The sequence below is a fragment of the Pantherophis guttatus genome, chromosome 2 (genome assembly GCF_059756535.1).
Source record: "Pantherophis guttatus breed Tessera chromosome 2, ASM5975653v1, whole genome shotgun sequence".
NCBI lineage: Eukaryota > Metazoa > Chordata > Lepidosauria > Squamata > Colubridae > Pantherophis > Pantherophis guttatus.
In genome coordinates this window covers 209,823,765-209,850,649 of record NC_142064.1, presented here as the reverse complement: position 1 = coordinate 209,850,649, position 26,885 = coordinate 209,823,765, and the positions used below count along the sequence as shown (strand labels likewise).

The 26,885-nt window shown below is 39.2% G+C and overlaps 2 protein-coding genes across 3 annotated transcripts in view; one reads left to right on the top strand and one right to left on the bottom strand.

The window, feature by feature from the left end:
- The window catches only part of C2H3orf18 (chromosome 2 C3orf18 homolog), a 38,335-nt gene extending 15,376 nt beyond the window's left edge, over positions 1–22,959 (top strand). Inside the window, exon 6 of the transcript XR_009621634.2 lies at positions 22,921–22,959. The gene's annotated coding sequence lies outside the window, so the exon portion shown is untranslated. The remainder of the gene's footprint in view (positions 1–22,920) is intronic.
- Positions 6,467–22,222, bottom strand: LOC117678842 (uncharacterized). Of its 2 annotated transcripts, XM_034440331.2 has the most exons (6): positions 22,162–22,222; positions 21,272–21,408; positions 17,787–17,870; positions 16,169–16,216; positions 10,209–10,293; positions 6,467–6,880 (listed from the first exon to the last, which is right to left on the bottom strand). In XM_034440331.2, the coding sequence occupies exons 2-6, from the start codon at positions 21,362–21,364 to the stop codon at positions 6,798–6,800; spliced, it is 393 nt and encodes a 130-aa protein (XP_034296222.1). In that variant the 5' UTR covers positions 21,365–21,408; positions 22,162–22,222; the 3' UTR covers positions 6,467–6,797. The 2 variants fall into 2 exon arrangements, with proteins under 2 accessions (XP_034296222.1, XP_060544407.1); XM_060688424.1 differs by lacking the exon at positions 22,162–22,222 and having other exon boundaries at positions 21,272–21,710.
- Positions 22,960–26,885: the final 3,926 nt, after the last annotated feature.

The following is a 26,885-nucleotide window of genomic DNA, read 5'->3' as shown; positions in this document are numbered from 1 at the left end:
AGTACCTCTCTAGAAATTCTAATCCCCTCAGTCCTAAACAGCATGGTCAATAGGGATTGTTGTGCAACAGCATCTGGAAATCGATACACTGCTTTATTTTTACCCTAAAAGTGAGAAAGACATTCTGATCCCAGTAGGCCACAACAAGCAAAAATGAGTTGGGATCTTTTTCTGTTTCCATTGCTTCCTGGGAGAGAAAAATGAGAACAAATTGATGAGCCCACTTTAGTACAAAAATATTAGCCCTGCCAGGTGGAAAAGTTCCAGAGGGCATTGCATTGGGGAAGGTTGCTATGGATATACAAAGAACATGCAATTCTACTTGCAAGCTGCCTTATCTTGGTGACACAATTACATTTTACAATTTTAAATGGTAAGAACTAATTGCAAACTTTCCTGTCAGTTTCAGAAAGCCTTCTCCTCATTTTGCTCCTCGTTCACATTTTATAAACCTTCCTCATCCAGTGTACAGTTGTTGAACTTTGGGTTCCATCAAACATTTGGGGAGTCCGATTGTTTAAGCCAAAGAAAGATGGAATATGCTATGGCATGATGCCTTTAATAGTTAAACCAGTCAAAACTTGGCTGGTTTAGCAAATAAACTATTTGCTGGATGCAAATAGTCTGAATCCTAACTTGTTTATCACCATTTGTGGGAAAGTACAAAGTTAAAGCGAACTGGGAACCAAAGGTGCTATTGGAGATACAGGTTTATTAACAATAAAATCAAAGAATACTTCCCAAAGCATAATCTTTTTTTTAATATATGAGGATCAGTTATCAAAAACCGTCTTCAATCCTCAGATGAAACAGGTCTTGGTGTCTCTTGCATTATTGTAGTCAGTTATCTTTTGAATATATGAAGCCACTTATCTTAACTGCTTTCTGCCACCTGTATTTCAAAGTGTTCAACTTCAGAAGACCATCCAGCATTCTTCAAATGTTAGGGCTTCAGTTCTGGCTGAGCTGAAAAACTTGGGATGTGAATGCTGATAAAGCATTCCCATTTTAAAAATAAAAGCATCAATCTATTTAACTTCAGCTGCAAGATGCATAAAATGGTGCATGTAAATCATTCACAGGTGCAGATGTTTAAAGAAACAAATTCATATTTTTGGTTTTCTTTTGTTTTGTGCAATTTATAAACTAGTTACAGAGGCAAGTTCTATTTTGAGGCTAGATAACATACCAAGAGATGCAAAGAAGGGAAATAGAAACTGAACCAAGGTAATTTATCTTCTTTTTATTATACAAAGACTTGGGGTGAAGGGTCATCCAGTGCAATTTTTTGGTAGTAGACTCACAGGCCTCTCTTGTAAGAGCCCACATTGTTGCATATTGCATTATTCCTAATTTTTTTTCCTCACAGGAACTGTTGAATATTGATCCCCCAAATCCAAAACTCTTAATACCTAATCCTAAACCGCAGTGCTTCACATAATTTTTTCGATATCCTCTGCCAGAAAATGGCCACTAAAGCAATACCTTTAAAGGAGAAAAGACAAATATCTGGAAAATAAGTATCTCAGTGCTATATAGTCTATAATTTCACATCTCTGGAAGAATGAAGCCTGGCAAGATCTTGAACTTATGATGCTCCTGCTATTTTGCTATTGGAACTCAGTGTCCACAATGACAATAATAGTAATAATAATAATACAGGTATTGGATGATCTAAAGTTCTCCAGCACCATTCCTTTGCATAGCACACATTGGATAAGAACCATTGATTCATGATTTAGTCATTACCACTTAACCTTTCCTATATATATAGTCTATGGCTGCTGTCTTCAAGATGGAACTCAAGTTTAGAAGCCACTGACTTCTAGGGAGCAACAAATCCTGAAGACTTACCCTCAGCCAGGCTGACAGATTTTTACAAAAATTGGAAATATTAGTTCAATATTTGAAGGAGCACTGGCACTCCAATCTTACTAAAAATTCAAGAAAAGTAGCTAGGGAAGAAGCTGCCTTGGAAGACTTGAAGATCCAATCTTACAGTGAAGGTTCTTTCTTTTTCAAGAACTGATGCACCACAGTGTAGCAGATAACTGTACAGAAACTCTTTATTGTGGCACACACCTTCCCTAGCAACAGGATGTTGCTCTGGGCTAACTCCTTCCTTCTAAGCCTTGCAAATTGATGTAATCACAACAATAGATCTTTATTACTCAGTCCTTAATCGTTAAAGTGACATATACCTTTGCCTCCCTCCAAAAGTTATTGGACTGGTTGGGATTAGGTGCTACGTCAATGTCATTATTCCTCTTTTGGTTTCCATCAAGTTCTAAGTGACGGGGGTATCAAACTCATGTCGTCACGTGACATATCGGGACTTTCCTCCCCTTCGCTAAACCGGGTGTGGGCGTGGCCAGCACGTGATGCATCCGGCCCGTGGGCTGGGAGTTTGACAGCCCTGCTCTAGGTCAATCTCTAAGCCAAACTCCAGCCAGGAAGTGGGCTCTTTGCTGTAGTTTGTAGCCCTGGCAGTTGACTGATAGCTGTCTCGCTTGCCTGTAATCACTTCCTACTTCCTTGTCTGTTTGTGGTATTCTTCCCTTTCTCTCATACACGCTCATACTTTTGTAGGCTAAGGACCTAAGTGGGGTGAAGCTGCCTATAGACATCTGCCTGTTCCTAAAAACACCAGGGTGTAGCTCACCAGATACCTGGAATGCTGGTGTGGATGCTTGTGAGTAAACTGTGAGGAGGGGGAATGGATGAATAAGCCCACCTTCTCTCAAATTTCTAGGCTTGTAAATGTTTACAGCCTTTTGGGAGAATGGATGATCTGAGCCTATCTTTGAGGAAGTTGGGGGTGGGAAGTGTTCCTGCCCTGCTGCAGCTGCTTTTTTGAAATGTAGACAGCACCTCCAGTCTCATTCCCTTACTTGCTGCATCTTGTACCTAACAGCCAAGTGGCCCACTGTTGCACCAGTAAAATGTCATCAGAGCATACAAATGTAAATAAGCAGTCCAATATGTGTAAACGGAATGAATTGAAGCTGCATTTCCTAAATAACTGATCTCAGTTGTTTGTCATCTAGAATAAAAGTTGACACCACTTTACATCTGAAAGTAAATGTTTAACAAAAAAAGACACTTTAGTTAAGAGGTTGGGTTAATTACAGGTAGGTGTGAACTTATGGCCACAATTGAGCCCAAGATTTATGTTGCTAAGTGAAAAATCTGTTAAGTGAGTTTTTGACCCATTTTACGACTTTTCTCGCCACATTTGTTAAGCGGATCACTGCAGTTCTTAAATTAGTAACCCGGTTGTTAAGTGAATCTGGCTTTCCCACTGATTTCGCTTGTCAGAAGGCTGCCAAAGGGGATCACATGACTCCGGGACACTGCAACTGTCATAAATGTGAAGCAGTTGTCAAGCATCGGAATATAAATCATGTGACCATGGGGAGACTGCAATGGTCATAAGCCACTTTTTTCAGTGCCGTTGTAACTTTGAACAGTCACTAAGCGAACTGTTGTAAGTCGAGGACTACCTGTACACGGAAACTGGTTGGAACAGGTAATGCCTCTGAGCTGCATGCAGTCCGAGGCCTGAGAGCAGGGGTGAAATGCTCCCAAATCGGACCGGATTGGCCGATCCGGTAGCAATTTTTCCCCGTGGTTCGGCGATTCGGTAGCGATCGCCACCCGGGTGTCATTACTTCCTGGTTTTAACCAGGAAGTAATGTTTTTTTACCTTCTGCGCATGCACAGAAGGTGTGCACGGGCGGGCGGTGCGTGTGCTTCCGAACCGGTAAGGAAGGTAAGTAGATTTCACCCCTGCCTCAGAGCTTCCAGTTTGTCCAGACAGAATAGGCAGAATACAAGCATAGTTTGGCAGTGATCTAGTTATGTACAGTGTATACAAGCCAGACTTGCACATTTGAAGCTTGATTGCTTTCAGAAGTTGCTTCTGGAACTAGAGATCTCTGACAGCCTTTAAACCACATGAATGGTTTCTGCCAGAGCCTCAACCCATCTGTAAATGATGCCCCAAGTGGCTGGAGTATGTTGACCCTGGGTTTCAGCTTCAGTTTCTGCAAGAAGTGAATGGTGTACTCTACAGGGTCATTTAGGTTCTGAGACTTGAAATCAAATTGAACTCAACTCCTAATCACTACATGAACATGTCTATGCAGTTTTGTTGGTGGCAATACAGAATGATTTGTATTGTCTTCTTCCTGGATGATTAAAAAAAAGAAACATCCTGTCTAATCTAATCTAGAGTTTGGGGTTTCCTGATGGTCTCTTATCTTAGTATAAATGAGATTTACTCTGTTTTGGTTTCTGAGCTCAATCCAAGGTTAGTTACGTGCTACTACTTACTGTGGACCTTCCCAGAGTTCCTCTTAAAATAATGTGAAAATCCTCAGCCGCTTTGACCAGAGACCATAGCAGGAAAGATGCTTTGTGGGCACACAGTCACTGTCTCATTCTCTTTCAGACATATACACACGTGTGTTTGTATAGCAGTGACATTCCCATTACAGCCTCAGATCTTGTAAGTATAAGGATTCTATTAAATAAGCAGCCTTTCCATTTTCCTTCTCTTCTGAATCCACTTGAAAAAAGTATCCAAGATAATCAGAGCTTGCTTTTTTTTTTTGGTCTGTTAACAATCCATTTACCCATCAGGACACAATAAAAATACTGTTTTTATTAGTTGAGAGCAGGGTTTTTTCAAACTTGGCAACTTTAGGATGTGTGGACTTCAACTCTCCAAATTCCCCAACTACAAAGAATTCCCCAGCTTGTCTAGACGTTACGAAGGAGCACTAGACCTACTTGGTCCTTACCCCACTAGGGCTTGCCCTATTTGTCCGATTCAGAGAATGATTGGCCAGTCATTGCTCACTATCTGAACAGGAACTTAGTGTCTCCTCTGTCCTGTTGCCCAGGTCTTTGCTTTTCTTCTCTTTGCAGAGAAGATCCCATGTTATTAATCTTTTCCCATGCTTCTGTGACCACCACGGTGGCAACTGTTCGTCACTGTCTTAACTCCTCAGTGCTTTTCTGCTGGCAGCTACTGTATGCCTTTGGGCTCATTTCATAATCATAGCAATAGGCTGTTGCAATGGATTTCCAGGAATTGGAAGGTCAAGAAAGCCAAGAACCTGGCCAAAAACTGTTGTTGTATAGACTGTTGCTGTATAGACTGTTGCAAGGCAACAATCCATTGGCATGAATTGAAGGTCATAAAAGCTTTTTTTTTTTTTTTAAGAACCCAACAACAGATGCAACACCACTGGAACAGGGTGTTGTGCACCATTGCCCGCACATAGTGATAACGTAATGTGATTGGCAGACAATTCCTTTTGTCCCCCAAGTATTACTTCACCATTATTGATTTATTTATTATTTATTAGTCCAATTTATATGCCGCCCTTCTCCGTAGACTCAGGGCGGCTTACAATGCATTATAGCAATAGCCTGCATACTTTTTTGTATATACCTGCTTATTAGGGCTTTCGCCCCCCCCCCAAAAGCGGTATTGTTCTATACAAAGTTGGCTTATTGCCTCCACAATCCGGGTCCTCAATTTACCTACCTCGAAAGGATGGAAGGCTGAGTCAACCTTGAGTCTAGTGAGATTCGAACTTGCGCTAATTGCAGGCAGCTGGCAGCTAAATGCTAGCACTTAACAGCACTTTAGTCCGCTGCACCACCGAGGCACCATTGTTTGAAAGATCCCTTGGGATATATATACACAAAACAAAATTAACCAACAAACCCATTTTTCCAGTTTATGCAACATGCTGGACTAGAAACTAAGTATACACAATGGATATGTACAACATCCTAGGCCAAAATAAGATAACTTAGTTTATGATACCCTGGTTGCAACATAAAATTGCTTCATTACGGCAGTTAGAGGCCTAGTTATTGAGTGTATACAGCATGCTAAGGTTATCTAATATTAACCTTAGTGAGGAGATTGAGTGGGAATGGTTGATATATTTATTAATCAAATATATTCGGCATATTGTTCAAATGCAGTATTTTTATATGACTTGCTCAACCATAAGTTAAATATACTGAATGCATACATTAATCTAGTAACCAAATTGAGTGTGTTGTCCTGCACCTGTCCTGTTTCTCAAGTGAACTTGGCATAAATGTAATTCAAGGCCGCAAAACTCAGCACTCTTACTTTTAAAAAGTATTGCCCTAAGTGGGATTTTTTTGAGTAAGCATCAGAGGTGGGTTTCAGCAGGTTCTGACCAGTTCTGGAAAACCGGTAGCAGAAATTTTGAGTAGTTCGGAGAACCAGTAGTAAAAATTCTGACTGGCCCCGCCCCCATCTATTCTCTGCCTCCCAAGTCCCAGCTGATTGGGAGGAAATGGGGATTTTGCAGTAACCTTCCCCTGCCACGCCCACCAAGCCACGCCCACCAATCCATGCCATGCCCACCAAGCCACGCCCACAGAACCGGTAGTAAAAAAAATTGAAACCCACCACTGGTAAGCATGTTTAGTTAGGAAGATATTTCCCATTTCTTAAAATCAGGATCTTGGCATCCTAGAATAATTAATGTTCCCAATGGTAGAAGACTCAAATCGATGAAGATTTTCAAAACACGTAACGGGTCGATTTTCCTCCAAATGCTAATTAGATCTAAACCCTCTTTTTGGGGGTTAGGACCGCTGTTACAAATGTGAATGACTGAGCTTTGCAAGAGGCAGTTCATTGGTAAAGGTACAAAAGAAAAATGGGGAAGGGGGCTTTCCTTGGCTTTCCTTTGCACATGGCAGACCAGGAGTTTAATTCATTTTGCTCTAGTGACACGTCAACAAGGAGACTGTTGTTCACTCAATGTTCTCCTGAATTCTGTGGCTCCCTTCTTCATGTGACAGCCTTTTGTAGATGCCCCTAAAGAGAATATGAGATGAAGAGTGAATTGGAGCTCACTTTCTTTTTTTTACTGTTGTCTATAAAGAACACTTGTACATGAAAGAGATTCTTATATATACTCTAGAGTTCCCCAATCTGCTGTCATGGGACCATAGCATTATAACTACTCTATTGGGGTAGGAAGTTGGTGCTCTCTTTCTGAACATAGGGAATTCTATAAACGTTTAGAGAAGTACAGGGATTGCCAAAACATCATTGTGAAAGACAAAATGTCAGAGTACCAGACAGAGATCCACATGACTGGTCTTATTCAGATAACTGAAACAAGGAGAGACATCTATTTACTTATGAACTTTATATGCACCCCTCTCACCAGCTATGTCTATGTGAGAAGGGTGGCATATTCCCAAAACTACTGTAAATTTCCCAACATAAATCCAGGATTATGGATTGTTTTCAAAATAACAAGTCCCTTTAGTTGAAATATTTTCCTCAAACACTTTTTGTGGGAGAAAAACCACACCAATCTTGTCTTTAAATTCTTGGTCAAAAAGCTATTTGAGCCTTATCCTTCTTTGGGCTTGGCTCCATATTTTGTAGAATTCCATGTCTATATATCAATGCTTCCTTTCTCTTTTCCTTCCTACAATTTATTTTTCAATTAATTTATTTTTCAATTTATTTTATTTTATTAATGTTAATGGGGTTAAAGGGTAATACATCATGCAGACATTTTCTAAGAAATATCAGTTATTTCACAGTTTCAATTTATTTATTTATTTATTTTTTTCATTTGATTTATATGCCGCCCTTCTCCGAAGACTCAGGGCGGCTTACAATGTGCTCAGCAATAGCCTTCATCCTTTTGTATATTTATACAAAGTCATCTTATTGCCCCCACAAACTGGGTCCTCATTTCACCTACCTTAGAAAGGATGGAAGGCTGAGTCAATCTTGAGCCTTGGCGAGATTCGAACCCTGCAGTAATTGCAGGCAGCTGGTCTTAATAAGCTTAATAACAGGGTGCCTTAAACCCCTGTACTACCAAGGCCCTATTTACGGGACCGCCTGCTACCACCAATAGCCTCCCACCGACCAGTACGCTCCCATAGAGAGGGGCTCCTCCGGGTGCCGTCGGCCAAACAATGTCGACTGGCAGCCCCCAGGGGGAGAGCCTTCTCTGTGGGGGCACCTACAGTCTGGAACGAGCTCCCCCCGGAGATACGGAGGATCCCGGATCTGCGCACCTTCCGCCGCGCGCTTAAAACGTTTTTATTCCATCAAGCTGGCCTGGCCTAAATCTTCTCCTTTTTAAAATTTTAAAATTTAAATTTTAAATACTAATTTTAATTTGTTTAATTATGGGATATTTTAAAATTGAGCCAAATTGTTTAATCTGTTTTAACTTATTTTAAATTTTGTATTCTTGTGTTTTATCCTTTGGCTGTTCACCGCCCTGAGTCCTTCGGGAGAAGGGCGGTATAGAAATCTAATAAAATAAAATAAAATAAAATAAAATAAATAATGGGTGGCACTAGGTAGCAGTTGATCTATAGCCGTGATGGTGAATCTATGGCACGTGTGCCTGAAGTGGCACCCGGAGCCATGTCGCCTGGCACGCGCCTGGCACCCGCAGCTTTGCCCGTTCCTCTTCCGGGTTTCTGGAGTGCATGCGCACATGCTAATCAGCTGGCCTTTGTGCTTGTGGCAGTGCTGGAAACCGGAAGGGCTGGTCTTCCATTTTATGTCGTAAGCATGTGCACTGGCCAGCTGATCAGCACATGTGCATGCACGGCAGTAACCGGAAGACTTGCTGGCCAGCGCACATACTCTCTTTTTGGCACTTAGTGCCACGCGTGCAAGTGCTCCCTTTTCAGCACTTGGGGCTCCCTTTTCGGCACTTGGTGTCGTGTGTGTGCGTCTCTGTGTGTGTGCGCGTGTGTGTTTGCCATCACTAATCTATAGCAATAGCACTTAGACTTATATACGGCTTCACAGTGCTTTACAGCCTTCTCTAAGTGGTTTACAGAGTCAGCATATTGCTCCCAACAATCTGGGTCCTCATACATGCGCATGAACACTTGAGCATGATTTTCTGAAAAGAAGAGCAAAGCACAACATGTTACTAATGTTTTGAGTGGCATATAGGGTGTACATGAGATACTGATTTGGCAGAGATCTGGGCAGGATGTGAGGCACAACAGTGAAGTCTGTGGCTGTGCTGATGTCACCATACTCCTTAGAAGTAATGACAAAAGGAGTCAGAGAGGAAGTGGAGGTTAAACGCCTCCAAATTTATCAAGTACCATCTGCACTGACTTATTAAAAAACACACACACACAAGGCCATGTTTGGCTGCTAGACAGTCATCAGCATATTCCATCTATAACATGACTAAGGTAACAAAGAGGGTAAAGATAATGAGTACTTTCACCAGCTGCTCTATAACCGGATTTCAGAATCAAATCTATTCAAAGCAAGAGCTGTTTCTTCTTCCTGCAATGTCTCCATTTATATTTTTAATTTTATTTATCACATTGTAGATATTTTCTTTGGGAAGTTAAGATGGTGTATATCCGGGTCACCCAATGGGGTCAATAATATCGATTCACAAGGGTTGATGGGACAAGTCAAGGGGTTGATTATGTTTGATTGGTCACTCAATCAGCTAAATATTTGGACTGGATTTAGCATTTTTATCCACCTGTCAAGTCCTTCCCAAGGATTTGGGTTATGCAGATATTTGATGGTGTTAAAGGTATCGTCACAGGATGCAAGCTGTTTTAATTAATGCTGCCTTTTGCAATTGACTGATTGATTGACTTAATGCCAATCATGTTCAAGTAGCTGTTTTGGGATTGTACCTAAGGTGCTTATTATTATTTGCAGTACTATTAGTTAAGCAGTATTTATTAAATTATTTTCATATAAAAATGTTTGGGGGTTGATGAGCATTCTTAAAAAATCTGCTCATAATTTTTCTGTACATCCGGTGATGTAACCTGAGCTGAGAAAGAATGGATATAGTAAAAAGCACAGATTCTGGGAAAAAAACAACCCCCAGACAGAAGATCCACCATCTTAAATACAACATAACGTTCCGGTGTCTTCAGCTTCATGCTTGTGCAAGGAAAGCATGATCGGCACAAATATATAATATATTTGTGTGTGTGTATGTAACAATGGTTTTATAAGTACAGTATTGTGATAATTAAATATTATGATTGTGTGGTCATGGTTTCATGGATTATATTGCTACTGTGAACTGCTTAGAATGGTGAGTGAAGCAACACAAAATATCTGTACTAAATAGACAAAAGATTGACTAAACGAATGAATTACACACCTTCTGTGACAGGGCATGTGTTAAAACCTGGATTGCTTTCCCCTTCGACTTCAGTTTTGTGATATTCTTCCTCAGGGACAAAAAGCTGTAAGGGAATTACAGTATAAATTTTTGCTAGTATAAACAACATGAACATCCTCCTTCAAGGTGATACTATTGAACAGGCTTTATGAAATGTTTCTTAAATGATCCTCAAACCAGATAACCTATATTATAGGTTCTATATCACTTATAGAAGTGATATTTTTCTTTTTTTACCTTACATCTATACATAGCCAAAGTTTCATATGTTTCTTTCCCTTATTCTCACTTGGGGAAAATACTGTATATTTGAAAATATATTTATGCATTTTTTTCCCTTTTGTTCACTTGCTAAACATATTATTGCTTAGTATTTCCTAAACCTTTACAAAATTTTCATGATATAATAAGAAACTGATCCTTCTTGTAGTGACAATGTCAGCAGCATACAAAGAAAATATATAAAAAATGTTTTATCATTGGCATTTGCCCCCAGCCAGATTGACCAGCGGAATGCTGAAAATGTAAAAGGAGGCATGGAACATATTACCACATGTGGTGGCTATGCCCAGATGCAAGGAAATATTGGTCAAAGATAAGAAACTGGCTAGAGGAAATTACTAAACAACAAATAGATCTGATACCAGAACTATTCTTATTAGGTATATTAAGGGGAAATTATAATAAAAAAACTCAGTATATCATATTACACATAATAACAGCAGCTAGAATCATCTACGCACAATACTGGAAAAATGATAGTACTCCCTCTGATGAAATGGCGATAAAAAAGTGTTAGAATGTCGGAGATGGACAGGCTAACAATGGAAATAAAAGAAAAAGATGAAATGGAATACTATTTGATTTGGGACACATGGTATAACTGGTTAGAGCATAGAAGCGAAGAAAAAGAATGTAAAAGTAAATTAAGGTGTGACAATAAAGAGTAACATATATAGGTATGTACTTGCAATAATGATGCATTATATAGAATAGATATGTACACAAAAGGAAAGGAAGAATAATAAAAATAATTTACATGTACTTAGGAGATATACTGATACCGGAGCACTGTAAAGATCGAAATTGTGATATAAAATGAAGAAAACTGCTTAATAAAAGCTATTTAAAAACGAAAGAAAGAAACTGATCCTTCTTGTTATATACATACAAACAAAAGCAAAGGTTTCATTGGGTTTCACCTTTGTGCAGATCTGATTTTAGAGCTCAATGAAAAAGTGTATTCTCCCCTCCATGGGCTAATAACAAGGAGTTTCAAGAAGGCTAGAAATAAACAACAACAACAACAAAACAAAACAAGAAAGTCCAGTTGCCTCTTGAAAAAGCACCTTTGGGGCTAGAAACAAGCTCTGATTGTTGGTGAAAGGCAGACATCTTTGATTTCAAAGACCAGATATCTTTGATTTCAAATTTTCTCACTTTCAGCCAGCATGGATTAGAGCATGGGTGCCCAACCTTTTGGTTTGCCTGGGCCACATTGAGTGAAGAGGAATTGTCTTGGGCCGCATATAAAATAGATAATATGGTTAACGTATATAAATCACATTAAAATGTTAAAAGTTTATGCTCTTGTGGGGCTGCATTACTGGCTGTCCAGTGCTGCATGCGGCCCATGGGCCACAGATTGGACACATTAGAGCAAGAATATGAGAGTTTGAGTCAACATCATACCAAAAACACACTGATAGTCTATCACATGTGCAGAAGCTATATCATTTTATATGAAAAATGTAACACAAAAGAACCCTCTTGCATATTGGTATTTATTTTAAAAAATGCTTGCTCTGTCTTTGTCACTCACCGAGAAAATCCCCTTTCTATAGAGGTTTCAGCAGTTTACAGAAGCACTTTGGCATGATAGTTTAGCAATCTTCATTCTTACCCTGGAAGAGCTGGACAAGGCTTTGCTGGAAAGGGAAATCTAGAGTTCTAGAACTTTTTGTGAAGTAGAACTTTATAGCACAGATATAACTGCTATATCCGTGATAAGTTCTATAACTTCTATAACGTTATAGAACAGGTTCTTTGATGTACGATGCCTTCTGAGTTCTAGAGGCTCCAAAATGTCTTCTTGAGCAATCATATGAAAATAAACCCTATTGAGTTTCATAAAGATTTACATATACGCTGTAGGTAGAAGCGTAAGAATCCTTTCTTCAATTTACCTTCTTGCATCTCTCCCCTGAACCCCCATGCACTCTTTGAAAACCAACACGTTCTTTTATCTAATGGCAATGGTGTGGGAGGACACTTGAAAGGCTTTTGTGTACTAATGCATTCAGATGTCTCTTTTGTCCTCCATGGCAGTGAGCCAACAAAGCTAATTGGGGACATGGCAGGAGAGCCGCACATAGCAACTTTGAAGGTGACACTGATTATTGATGCCCCTTTGACAGCTTAAGAGCTGCAACTTGCACTTGGCATTTTAGAACTAAAGGGTGTGCTTTGAGCATGGAGCAGACACATCTGCAAATCCAGTTCTCTTTATGCCTTGTCCTTTCCTCCTTTCTGAAAAGACTCCAGCTTGGGCCACTGCTTAATTGATGCTGGGTCACTGGAAAAAAAGCTGGTCTCTTAACTATCGCAGACCATTCCTTCTGCTTCAGATCCCACATGCTCTCCTGCCCCGCACCAGATGTACTAAGCAGAGCTTTGTGGTGTGAATCATGACTGAGACTTCTGCTCCCCTCTGTGCTGTTGGCAGTTTAACCACAGGCCAGCCCGTGGCAGCAGGTGTCATACAGTTGGCCACTGAAACAGTTTTGAACATACTACTTGAGATCCTTAGTAAAAAAAAAGCACGCAGCCTCCTGTTTTTATTATGCAGCTTTGTTTTTTTGAGAAAGGAGGAGGTTAAACAACATTTAAACAACATTTTACTGAGACCACTCTGAAAATCTGGGATAGAAATACTTTAGAAAGAAATATTTTAAATAGAGAAACATTTAGTCTTTTGACATTGTGTTTCTGCTTTGATAAGCGATCTCCTTCTGCAAGCTATTGCAATCAACCAATCTATAAACAGTTCCCTTGAAAGAAATATAAAAAGGCATGACTATAAAAAGATAACAGAACCTTCACTCTGGAACCATCGCTTGTCTTTGTATGCAAATATAGACTGACTTTCAAAAAGCCCCAAAGAGAAAAGATTAAAAGTTATTAGAGATGAAAGACTGATATTAATTGATAAAAGACCTGCTTGACATATAATTCTTGACATGTTTACATGGGAATAAGTTGTGTTGTGTTTAGTGGAGCTTATTTCTTGCTGTGAATTGCAATGTGACTATATCCTGCTTTATCTAGAGTTATTCCTTCGCTGCCTTTGATTTTATAAGTTAAAAGTGGAGCTTTTTAAAACAAAAATTGGAGAGGATTTAAGAAAATGTTTTTTCTTTTTCTGTGTTTACGGTAGATATTTCTAACTTCTGCCATGATCAAACCCATTGTTACTTTGCTCTGCTGTCACACACTGAAGACCTACATTTAACTGTCAGTTATAAAAGCTGAGATGAATGGCCAATGTTTTTGTGGTTGTGGGCTGGAAAATCACTACACCACTTCAGGGGTGGGTTCTACTTACCTTTACTACTGGTTCGCAGTGGGGCCGAGCGCAGAAGCATTCTGATGACATTGGGGTCGGTGGGCGGAGCCTCCCACCGGTTTTACTACCGTTTCTATAGAGCCGGTGCAAACCGGGGGGAACCCACCATTGCCCCACTTCCATAGTAGGCCTGACAGCGACAGAAAATCTCTTTGGGGAGCAGGACTGTTTTTTTTTTTTTTTTGGAGGAAGAGCTAATTTGGGAATAATTAGTTTTTTCCCCAAAATATCTATGGAGATTCTCAGTCATTCAGGTCATGGTTGTCCCAAAGGTGCTTTTTCAAAAGAGTGTCCAAACTGAAGAAGCTTCTTGGATGAGAAGCGAAATATCTTCAAGGAAAAACAAAGAAAGTCCACTTGACTTTTGAAAAAGCACCTTTGGGTTCTCTTCCAGAAGTTTAATAATCTTCTTTAGAATTTATAAGTCATTAAAATCAAAGAAAGGAAAGGAAAGGAAAATTGGAGGAAGGAAGGAACGATTGAATCACTGAAAATCCCTGATATATAGTTGGAAGATTCTGAGATACAAAATATGGAGCAGTAAAACTGGAGGCATCATCCCATAAGTCACAGGTTACCTATGCTTTCTCTAGACAGATGAAAACATAATTTTTTCATAGCTGGTAATTTGTGCATCAGCAGGAAAGTGGCTTGTCTTAAGGAATCAGAGCATTTTTCTAGTTGGTAATGAAAATATTCTTCATCCTTTTTATGAGCAATGACTTGAAAATCTGGAAATCCTCTTTATGATAAGCAAGTCTGTCAGCCCAATTTTTCACCACAGAATTACTGTTGTCGGGCGAAGGAGAAAATAGTACTTATTCTGTCTTAAATGCCTAGAGCAGATTTACCCACTTTGGAGACCCTCTGGATGTGAGGACTGCCCCTCCCAGAATTCTCCAGCAAGCATTATGATTGCTATGAATACTGGGAAATGAAGTCCACATACCTGGAAGGTGCTAAATTTGAAAAAAAAAACCTGTCCTAGAGGAAAATCAGGCTATAAATCTAGTGAATACATTAATAACACAAATATATTGGAAATGTTCTGAAAAGCCAAAATAATAGTGTATTTGTTCATTTGCCTTACAACTTGCCTGCTCCCCAGATAGATTTTTTCCCCCAAACTTTACTGCAGAAATATGAGAGAGACTACTGTGTTTCCCTGAAAATAAGACACTGTCTTATATTTTTTTTAACCCTGAAATAGGCGCTTGGCCTTATTGCCATGCGCTCAAAAGCCCAATTGGGCTTGTTATCAGGGGATATCTTATTTTGGGGGAAGCAGGGTAGTACAATCATGTTTAAAGTTTCTTTAGACTCTGAAACCCTAGAATGTAACTTAGCTCTCCAAGCCTTGGTGCAAACCCCAGGGACTGCCAAAAGTTATTACCAAAATGTAATTTTTATTGTGAGAGGAAAAAAAAATAACAAATAACTGAAGAATAATAGAATAATACTAATATTAATTAGTTTTAATTGAAGCCACAATTCTATTTTATTTTTATTGAGGCTACACCAGGGGTGTCAAACTCAAGACCTGTGGGCAGGATCTGCCCTCAGGACTGGACTGAAAACAGCAAAGGACCAGCCTTCGGTGCCTCTGCCAGCAAAAACGGAGCTCAGTAGGGCTGCGCGCGCCTCCCTCGAGCTGCATTTTTGCTGGCAGAGGGCTGCAGGAGGCCATTCATTGTGGCCAAAAATGGGGTGCGGGGGGCCCCGCATGCACCTCCCCCCGAGCTCAATTTTAGCTGGCAGAGGGCTATCAAAACAAACTAAAAACAAAAGGAGAAATGTTTCCTCTTTTGCATTTGAGCATGCAAAAAGGGACAGATAAGGAGAAAGGGAAAGACAAAGAAAAAGATGGGAAGAGAGCAAGGAAGGAAAAATAAGGAAAGAGGGGAAGGAAGAAGAAAGGAGAATGAAGAGGGAAGAGGGAAAGAAAAAGAAGAAAAGGAAGGGAGGGAGGGAGGGAGGGAGGAAGGAGATTGTAATGAGAATGAGGGAGGGTCTCAGGGAAATCCTGCCTTATCACTTGGCCACTACAAGTGCCCCCCAAAACCATGGCCATGCCACCCCAGCCACCCCCACCCCCGGCCCTCCGAGGTCAAACACAACCCTGATGCGGCCCTCAATGAAATTGAGTTTGACACCCATGGGCTACACTCTTGACTTTATAAAGTTCAACCTTTATTCTATTACTGAGAAACAGAGAACACCCTCAATCCTGGAAAGAAATTACACATATTGAAAGATGAGCTGCTACTTAAGAAGAAAAAGAAAGCATGCCACAGTTTTGATTCTATTCACTCACCCACTTTCGTGGCCTTCCCCTGGGCTTTTTTGCAGTAGAGATGTGCCCCTGTAATATAGAACAACAACAACAAAACAACAAAAACAAAAAAACAGCATGTCCCTTAGGCAATATGTACTCTTCACAATCAATACATTATACTCTAATTATTATCTTCTTGATAGGTATTGTCTAATGATTCAGGAAAGGAAAAGGAATTTTGAAAAGACAGTAGAAGAAAAATTTGTATCTGGTGACCAAAATCAACCCATTAGGGCTAAAAGAAAAAAAAAGAAAGATCACTACCAAAAATGTATTGGCAATTTGAAGCTGAGAAATGAATGAATATGAAAGAAAGCTGGGCTAGTCCAGGTTTGAAAAGCACAATGACTTAGTTGTCCTTCTCTGTCAGTGGGTCCCAGTGGATGTTTATATCTCTTTTGAGTATAAAGATAAAATAATATCAAAGATAGAGATAGTAGCAGCCAATAACAACAACCACAACCACAACACAGTATATACATTCCATTGGTTGGGAACAGTAATGGGAAAAGTTATCTGATGAGTTGTCTTCTGAAAGCAAGAGTGTTTTCAGAAAGAATTCTTCAACATATTTTAATGTCCAGAGAGATTCCTAATTTATCTGGCTTGATGGTGGTGGTCTAGGTACTACTGGGATCTGGATGGTCCCCATTTGGCTGTTTGTTGAAAACATCTGTGAAGACCTGGCTTCTTCACCCAGGCCTTTGGTGAGACAGACTCCATCTGGTCTCCTGGTCTTGCCATTTGTCTAATTTGTCTTGATTGTTGTGAGCCACCCAGAATTGTTGGAAGTCAGATGGCATACTTTAATCAATTATTAATATTAATAATGATTACTGGATGCGTTAGTCGAGTAACTCTTTGAAAGTCTCACAATGTCTGAAAAGAATCCTAACGTAAAGGAGCTGTAGCAGTGGCAATGCCATGTGATGAAAGAGATATAGGAGATAAAGTAGAAGAAACAAGTAGAAGATGTCAAAATTGATAGTAGCAGTCATCATCACTGTTGGAATCAGAGTACAAAACAATCACTGTTCAACTGAAAAGTGATGTTCTCAATAGCAAAGGACAATATGTGACATTAGACCGAAAAGGTCTACTGTCCAGAAAAGGAATAATTAGAAGAAATGGGCAAAGTATAACTGTGGAGAATGATAGATAGATGGTCAGTGAGTTATATTTAAAGCAATAGTGCTGTCATATGAAGCCAGTTTGGTGTAGTGGTTAAGGCATTAGGCTAGAAAGTGAGAGATCATGAGATCTAGTCCTTCCTTAGGTGCAAAGTCACTCTCTCTCTCTCTCAATGCTAAACAGGAGGCAAGCACAAACCACTTCTGAAAAACCTAGTCAAGAAACCACAGAGGCTACTCCAGGTAATTGCCAGGAATCAAAAACTGATTCAAAGGCACCAGAAAAAAAACAAACAGAAAATCTGGCATGTAATAAAGGGAAACTTTTAAATTATATGATTTATATACAAATACTTGTATATTCGATTTCAGTTCTTTGTTTCCGGGTCCAAAGACCTATCAGTCCCTTTTCTCTATCAGAAAGTACAGAAGATTGGAGTAGAGTAGGCCAATCTGATTGTTCTTACCACCTGTCCACAATCAGCACTCCTCTTCTTGCTTCCCTTTGGCCGCCCACGTGGTTTCTTTGGGGGCAGAGGTCCAGTTGGATCCTTTTTGGATGGAAAAGTGGGGAGAGTTATTAATGAAAGAGAAGGACAGGTATCTCTATGTCTTATTTTTCTCTCTATGTAACTGCAGAGAATGCACAATAAAACCTAATGTTACACCAGATGAAATGAACATAACTTCCAGAACATACACCCAGAATCTTCTGGTGGCAGACACTGAACAGGTTTCCTGAAGGCATCAAGTTTAAAAACTCTGCAATAAACTATTAGACAGCAGTAGCTTATTGTTGAGCAGTGGTCTTAATAATTCTCATGATGAAAAAATGACATCTACCATGCATATCAGATCTCAGGTAAGGCCAAATTGCAAATCAATTGGAATCGAAACAGTATGTGATGAGAAGATTATTTGATTAAACAGGAATCTTCTATGACACCAATATTAGCAGAAGAGAAGAAAATAATCGATAAATGTGGAATCGAAAGCAGTGCAAAAATTATTGAGGCTTTTTGTTGGCTCTTCTTAATTACTTTTCCAATGGATACATGTCAGTGTTAGCCAAAAGGAACACTTGTCATTGACATTCATTGGATACAGCTGAGATATTCTATCCAGACATCAACTGTGTTGCTTGTCTGTGGGTGTCCGAGGTTGTTTGGAGAACAACCCAGAAAAATAATCATCTGCAGTTTTACTGCAGAGCAATCATTCTTTTTTTCCCTCAGAATATACATGCTTTGGCTATGCTTAGCATACTAGAAAACCAAAAGACAGCCTACACCAGCTGTGTAGCAGGCCAAGAACTGCTGGGACTTTTTTGACAGATGTAAGGAGCATCATCTAATGCTATAGAGCAGCTAGATTGTCCAGGAAAATGAATGAGTTTATTGGTTTATCGGTAAATGGACATTTGTTTGTTGGTTAGTCATCTGGTTTACTGGAATCTTTATGTCTTTCTGGAAATATACCTAAATTAGACCTTCTGGAATAAATAGTCCCTGTAAAGAAAGCATGTTGTGAATCCTTAATTCAACCAAAATGACACCCTGAACACATAACATCGAGGTACAGGGAGATTTAAGGTTTGCAAAAACATAACAATAATCTTTAGTAGAAAAAAAATAGTACTGCAGTATTTTATTGGTTTAAAAAGTCTGTGTTTAAAAAGTACCTTCCAACATACCTTCCAATTACCTCATTTTAACCTAACATATTGGACCAACCCTGGTCCTGCATTTAGTTTATTGTTCAATATTCTGAGGCAAACTCAGAAGGGTTGATTAATTCAGTAATCTGTACTTAAATTAACCACAGACATGAAAGTCCTGTGAATGTAGATATAGTAGGTATCGCCAAAAATATATTTGATCAAAACAACATAGACAACAATGGAAACAAAACTTATCAAAAGAGAATATCAGTACAGAAAATATTTATGTTTGAATAAATATTTAAACCATTCTGAAGAATGTTGTGCATGATAATCTTAATATTTGTACATGGTTTTACAGAATTAATAATTGAATAATTGAACCAATTGAACCAATAAATTAATATACCATACAAGTGCCACTGTGCTCACCTTCCTCTTTATACATTGCATGTGAATGGAATCTCATTCTTTTCCTAATTATTATTACCACCACCACTACTATTACTAATAGGAATAATAGTAATAATGGCTAAGAGCAGGAAAATTGAAGAAAGAGAAGAAGGATTAATTCTGGCTGTGCAAGATCAGGCCTTAAGAACAAATGCATACACAGCCAGAATTGAAGAGGACAGCAACAGATAGCAAGTGCTGCCTCTACAAAGAAGCTAAAGAAACAGTGGACCACCTGGTTGTTGCTGCCAGAAGATTGCACAGACTGACTACAAACATTGGAATATTTGCAAGAAATGCCATTTGCCCACAAACGATGATGGGACCACAAAGTAGACAAAGTAATAACAAATGAAGATGCTAAAGTACTCTGGGGATTTTAGAATTCAGAAAGATAAGCATCTGCCACATAACATCCCAAACAATTGTCGAAAGACAAATCATTTTGGCTAGTGGATGTTGCAGTATGTTGCACCTGGAGGCAGCAGAATAGAATAGAATAGAATAGAATAGAATAGAATAGAATAGAATAGAATAGAATAGAATAGAATAGAATAGAATAGAATAGAATTCTTTATTGGCCAAGTGTGATTGGAGTCACACAAGGAATTTGTCTTGGTGTATATGCTCTCAGTGTACATAAAAGAAAAGATACATTCGTCAAGAGTCATAAGGTACAACACTTAATGATAGTCATAGGGAAACAGTCAATATAAATCTTAAGGATACCAGCAACAAGGTTACAGTCATACAGTCCTAATTGGGAGGAGGTGGGTGATAGGAACAATGAGAAGATTAATAGTAATGCAGACTTAGTAACTAGTTTGACAGTGTTGAGGGAATTATTTGTATAATTACAAATTACAAAGAATAGAAGGGAAATAATTGGAGGAAATCACAAAATACAAGATCTTCAAATAGAACAACTGTGGCAAAAGAAAGCAAAAATAGTACCAATAATGATAAGTGTCGAGTGCAATCCTAAAACATCTGGAGCATCACTTCAACACCATCAGCATTGACAAAATCAAATCAGTCAATTGCAAAAGGCAGCTTTACTTGGAACAGCTTACATCCTGCAGACGATAGATACCCTTAACATCATCTTACTTAACACCATCCCTTACCCTTAACACCATCAGACAACAACATCTATCTATCCCAGGTCCCCAGGAAGACTGGGTAGGTAGATAAAAATGCCAAATCCAGTCTAAATATCTGGTTGACTGTGGCCAACCATAATAATAATAATTTATATACCAGGCGACTCTCAGTGACTCCGAGCAGTAGGAATGCACATTGTAATTCAAGAATGGAGCACACCACTTCACATCCTCCAAAGTAACTACAGTTTAGCCCAAACTCATTCTCTATTTCTAAGAGGGCAGAACAATGGCCTTAAATTAGAGAAAGGAAGGCAGGTTCTGACTAGATGTTAGAATAAACTTCTTAATAGGAAGCACAGTTTGATATTGGAACCATTTAACAGCAAAGGTAATAAGCTTCCCTTGGTTGGATGAATTCATGTAGTGGCTGGACGATTACGTGTTAGAGATGCTCTTTTCTAGATTCCATCACTGAGCAGTCGGTTTAGCTTGATCACATAAATTGCCCTATACATTATTATGACACACATACACTGATAAATAGAAAAAGATCTCTAGCCTTGAACAAAGCAAAGCTGGCTGGAATTGCTGAGACTGTTTGAGAATTACAACCTTTGTCACCTAATATCATTTTCATTATGGTCAGAGGGTATACTGCTAATAAATCTTAACTTAACCCAAAGGCAAAGTATTTAACAGAATTTTCTAAGCTTACTAAAGCTTGAACTCTTACCTGTGGCTGCTTCCTTGGTCTCCCCCTTTTTCTTTTGGGCTGTTCGGTCAGGATGGTGGAAGCTGGAGCCATTGGCTTTCCAAGGTTGCTCATGGTGACAATTCAAAGTCTTGAAGGAGCCGTTTCTTCTCAGGTTCCTATAGAAAGGAGGGTGAAGGATCTCAAGTTTGCCCTTTCTTTGTCACGACTGCTTGCAATTGTGTTTTATTGCAGGGCTAGAAGGCTAAAAGAAAAGCTTTCTGACTACATGGTTAAGAACTACTTAATCTTCTTGAATGCTAATTTGGTAATTTTCAGCATCCCACCAGAATAAATCTTAAAAAAAAAAAGTAGCTATCCTCCTCCTTTCTTTGGCTGTTCTGTTTGACCCATCAACCTGGGACTCAATCTGCAACACACTATGATTTCCACCATCCCTAACCAGCATTAGGAAGTCTCAGCATTGGTAAATGTTCTTGCATGGATCAGCTTGAAAATCCTGTATGAGATCTTGCACTAAATGATAGGAAGTGGTGGCAGTGGTGTGGGTGGGTGGGCATGTACCAAAGGTGGTTGGAAGGGGGGGGAGATTCACTCAATCAGAGGAAACCAAGTCAATGGGATTTTTTAAAAATCAAAGACCTTTGCAGGTAGTTGCACCCCAAGATAGTTGCTAAGCATCCAAGAGAAGCATGCTTCCTTTCCTCCTTTGTAAGATTAGAGAGCAAAATTCACAAGAATGCTGTTTATTAGTAACATTCTTTCCCCCCTCCCTCTCACTGCACCAAGAATATATTAAGAAACCTGGCAATTTTAAGGCAAAGGGGATTGCCCCTTGTTCAATCTACAATTGCCCCTTGTGCACATTTTTAACACTGCCTAAATAAGTGATAAGGGAAGAGCAAATTTACCTGTCAAGAACCCGGGTAGTTCTGCTTACTCTACCCCAGCACCCTCAGCCCTCTAAAGAAGAGAGGGAAGGAGCAATTCTATGACTCACCCTCTTCCTGCCCTGGGGAGAGGCGGAAAGTGTTTGAAAGTTACATGTGTTCATTTCAGGAGCTTGGGTCTCTGTTGTGCCTATCCAAATTTTGCTCCATTAGTGATATGGAAACAGATTGAATGTTGCTAGACTATTATCTTGACTCGTGGAAGCAAACGAAACTTGCAGAAGTTCACTTTTTAACTCAGTTGAGGTCTGGTAATAAACTGACAGAAAGGGAGAACAAACACAGAAACCATCAACTGATCCAGAAACAGCCAAATCATATAAAGAAAGAAAGGGGATTTTTTTTTTTTGAGGGAGAGAATGTGTGTGTGTGCAGGCACAGGGAGAATAAGTTCAATGGAGAAAAAGTATTGTTTCACACAATTGTCTTGCATCCAACCGGGGGAAAGGTGATCCTTGCTTCTCAAAAGTGTCCTTCTCATTTGCAGAAACGAAACAGAAACATCGGCTGAGTCTAAGGAGAGGTATAGTGATTCTAGGTCTTCACACATAAAACCTTTAGGGGCTTTTCACAGTTGATGGGGGGGCAGGCATGAATGAAATTGTCCAAAGTAAGCTTTGCTCAGGATTTAATTCAAGGAGAGTCTGCCAGGCAGAAGTTTGACTAGTTGTTTGGCTTCTACAACTGAAAACTCAAGAGATATTATATGTCTTTTCTTAGGGTTATTCTTCCTCCAAAAAAAAAAAAAGAAAAGAAAAGAAAGCAAGTTTCATTGGTTCCTTTAACCTTGTCTCATCAGAACTGTGAGAACTTAATTCGTGGTCTTCAACATACAAGGTCTATTCTAGCAATAAAATAAGGTAGGATACCCCTGGAGAGAAACACCTATTTAGCATGCATATCTCTCTGCCTGTTTTCTTCTACATTATTCTCCCTTAGAGGAACTCACATAGGAGGCCTACAAGGTCTGTTGGACTTATTGAATATGGTTAACTGTTTGAGAGGATCAAGTGTAGGCAAACATTTAAGATAGCATCTTCCTTGATGATTAGTCCATTAGCCTCCCCTCAAAAAAATAGATTTATTTATTTATTTATTTATTTATTTATTTATTTATTTATTTATTTATTTATTTATTTATTTATTTATCTTATATGCCACCCTCTCTCCGGAAAGGACTCAGGGTGGCTCACAGCAATAAAAACAGATAAAATCAATATTGAATGTTAAAAACCATTAAAACTCCCCTTAAAAACCCCTTCAGATACTCTTTAAATTATTCATTCATTCAATAATCTGGTACCTGCAACATGTATCATACAGCTCATTGCCTCAACTCAGGCAATTTGGTCTAGTGGTTAAGGCATTAGCAATAGCAATAGCACTTAGACTTATATACTACTTTACAGCCCTCTCTAAGCGGTTTACAGAGTCAGCATATTGCCCCCAACAATCTGGGTCCTCATTTTACCCACCTCGGAAGGATGGAAGGTTGAGTCAACCTTGAGCCTGGTGAGATTTGAACTGCCCAAATTGCAGGCAGCCAGCAGCCAGCAGAAGTAGTCTGCAGTACTGTGTTCTAACCACTGCACCACTGTGGCTCATTAGACTGAAAATTAGGAGGCCATGAATGTTTTATTCAAACTTAAAAAAAACAAACTCTGAAGGTTTTCTTTAATGTATTATTGATCATTTACATATTTAGAGAATCAGGTACTTTTTATGAGTCTGTTCCATTAGTCAGAACAATTTTTAAAAATGACTACTATTTGATAAGGAGACCCTTCAGATGGCCACTCACATCCTAATCATATCATGATTGGATTATTGCAATGTACTGTAGTTGAAGATCATCCAGAAGTTAGACCTGGTTCAAAATGCAATAGCAAGTCAAGATATTGGCTATTACTTACAAAGCTCTTCCTTTGGGCCTGGTTATTTGAGGAACTGCCTATCTCCAGTTCTTTCTGACCATCAGATGTGTTCAGGCCTGTACTCCAGGTTTCTCAAATGTTGTTATCTTGTGGGACTAAGGAATCATGACTCCTTTGTCATAGTCCCTGCCCTACACATGGCTTCCACTTTCCAAGGATTCCAGAAGTATCTTAAGACTTGACATTGTTCCTGGACCTGGGGTTAAGGCATTGGTGGAACCCATGTCATTTCTCTAAATATTGGGGATTGCTGTTTTAGTCTGGGCAACCATGTTATTTTTGTTGTGCTTTTAAATTTAATATATGGATATATTATAAGCTGCTCAGAATCTTTTTGGAGTAGAGTGGTCTTAACAAATCGAGGTAATCCTCAACTTACAACCAGTCATTTAGTGACCCAGGTTTGAGGTTCCAATGGCAGGGCCCCTTTGAGGTCACATGATTTCATTTTGGGTGCTTGGCAACCATCCTGGATTTATTGCACTTTGCAGCATCCCATGGTCACGTGACCATAATATATAACTTTTTTTTTTAAACTGGAAACTGGCATTTACTTCTAGATAAATTCATTTCTACCTCAAGCCTCTCTGAACAATTTACTTAGGGAAGGATAATGATAAGGAGTACTGTCCAATTATTTTATTTTCTTCAGTTTGATGTCTGCTGATAAGAGTTTAGCCCTGATATAGCATATGCGATAACAATCTAACAAAAGAAATCAATGCACCCTTTAGAAACATTAGTCCAAGGGCCAAAAAAATAAAGCAAAACCCATCACAAGCCCATGTCTCTTAAAATCTAGGGAGCTTTCTGACATTTCTCTTCCCAAAAGCAGAAATATTCTCTGCTTGGAACCGAGTCCCTAGGAAAGGGCAAAAGTCTTGCTTAAATGTCAGCTGCTTATAAACACCTTTAATATTAGGAGAAAATAAGCAAGCATCCATGGTGGTGGGAAAGCCACTCAAACCAATGCCAACGGGAAACTATTTATCTTCTGAGAAAGATAAGGTTAAGACTCTTAGATACGCTCTTCTAAACTCAGTCTGGTCTCTATTTTATTTCTGAATAATAATAACAAAAAAATAAAAATAAAAACATGCCCCCCCCCAAACACCCTGTGGCCTTATGTGTCAGGACTTCCATGCCCCACAGCTTGTGCTGGAAACAATGACAACTTCCTGATTTCACTCATAGCAAATGATCTATGGCCTCGCAGTGCATTTTGCAGAGGAGAATGTTTTAAAGTCACTGCTCCCTGAACCTGTGCAGATAAGGAACACAAGGAGAGTTTCCCCAGAACACCAGGTGCAGAGAGGAGATTAACAAGGGCACATGTAAATGCAGTTATCTGTAGAGGCTGACTGAAAGGGAAGGCATGGCGGGGGAGGCAATTTTAATTACTGACACACTTAACATAAGAGGAAGAGAAACTTCATAGGGTCAATTGTCTCCCCAGGCTAGCTTTCTTGACTGGCCATCCTCCACTGTGTTGAGGCTGGAACTCCTAGAATTTCAGTCGGCTTGAGAGTGGAAGGCTAACACTTCCAGAAGGCACCAAATCAAGGAAATTTGACATGCAGAATGCTGGCAAGACCGACATCTATCCAGTAGATATGAATGTGGAAGCACCAAAAACCTTCCTAGTTGAGAATGCTGGCCTTTGCATATTGATATTATATGCTTATTGATATTATATGCTGCCCTCCTTAGAGATCCTTTGAGTCAGCTAGTAAAGAAGATTGTATTCTACATCTCCTCATGTTGTGTGTATGGACGTAATGCAATTAGTCAACTGCTCATTTCAGTCATTTGATGGAAGGATAGAGAAAGCAAAGTACTTTTTGAGTTTCATACAGTTTATTTAGTTAGGACAATATATCAAATGTTAACTGGTAATATTCAAAAGCAGAAATTGTCTCAGGTCACCCCAGGCCTTTACACATCCTGTCAAGAGATGCTTGACCAGCACAAAGTAGTATGTGTGGTCATAAAAAAGCCAAACAAAACCCTGAGTTCAATTTAATGGTAATGAAATATGAGAGAATGTAAGTAATTAAAAACAATTGACATTTTTTTTTATTTTTATTTTTTTAATTTGATTTATATGCCGCCCTTCTCCGAAGACTCAGGGCGGCTTACAGTGCGTTAAGCAATTTTTTCATGCATTCAATGGGGTAAAAGGAGAAAATATTACAGTTACGTAGCAATTTTTGGAGAGCTGTTGAACTACATATTATCCACAAAATAAAATGAATGGAAACATCTCGGAACATCCCTACTGATCTAACCAAAGACCTGAGCAGCCTAGTATTCTTCCCCTATCCTCTCTGATAGCCGGCCATACACTGATGGGAAGCCCTGAAGTAAAAGATGAGTACCCAGTGGCCTCCTTAAACTCTTCTAATCAAACGTATTCCCCCCTCCAAACTCTGTAAAATCAAGACTTAGGTAGAATCTACAAGAACATATTATTGAATCCTGGTTGGGATATTTGAAAAAGTTCATGTGGATCAATTTAGTTCAGAATGTCTATAAATTAGGATTAAGTCTGCTGGCATTCAAAACCCTGGAGACTTAAGATGTGCTCTCATCTTGGCTCCCTTTGTTAATAAAGTGATAAAGAAATATATCTTCTGATCCACCTGTGGTGGAGCTGTCCTCTTTTATCAGTATTCTTGAAAACAAATGTTGCAAATTTTTCAGAGATAAGATAACTATAATAAGGATTTAGGGTTCGCTTCATCTTAAAAT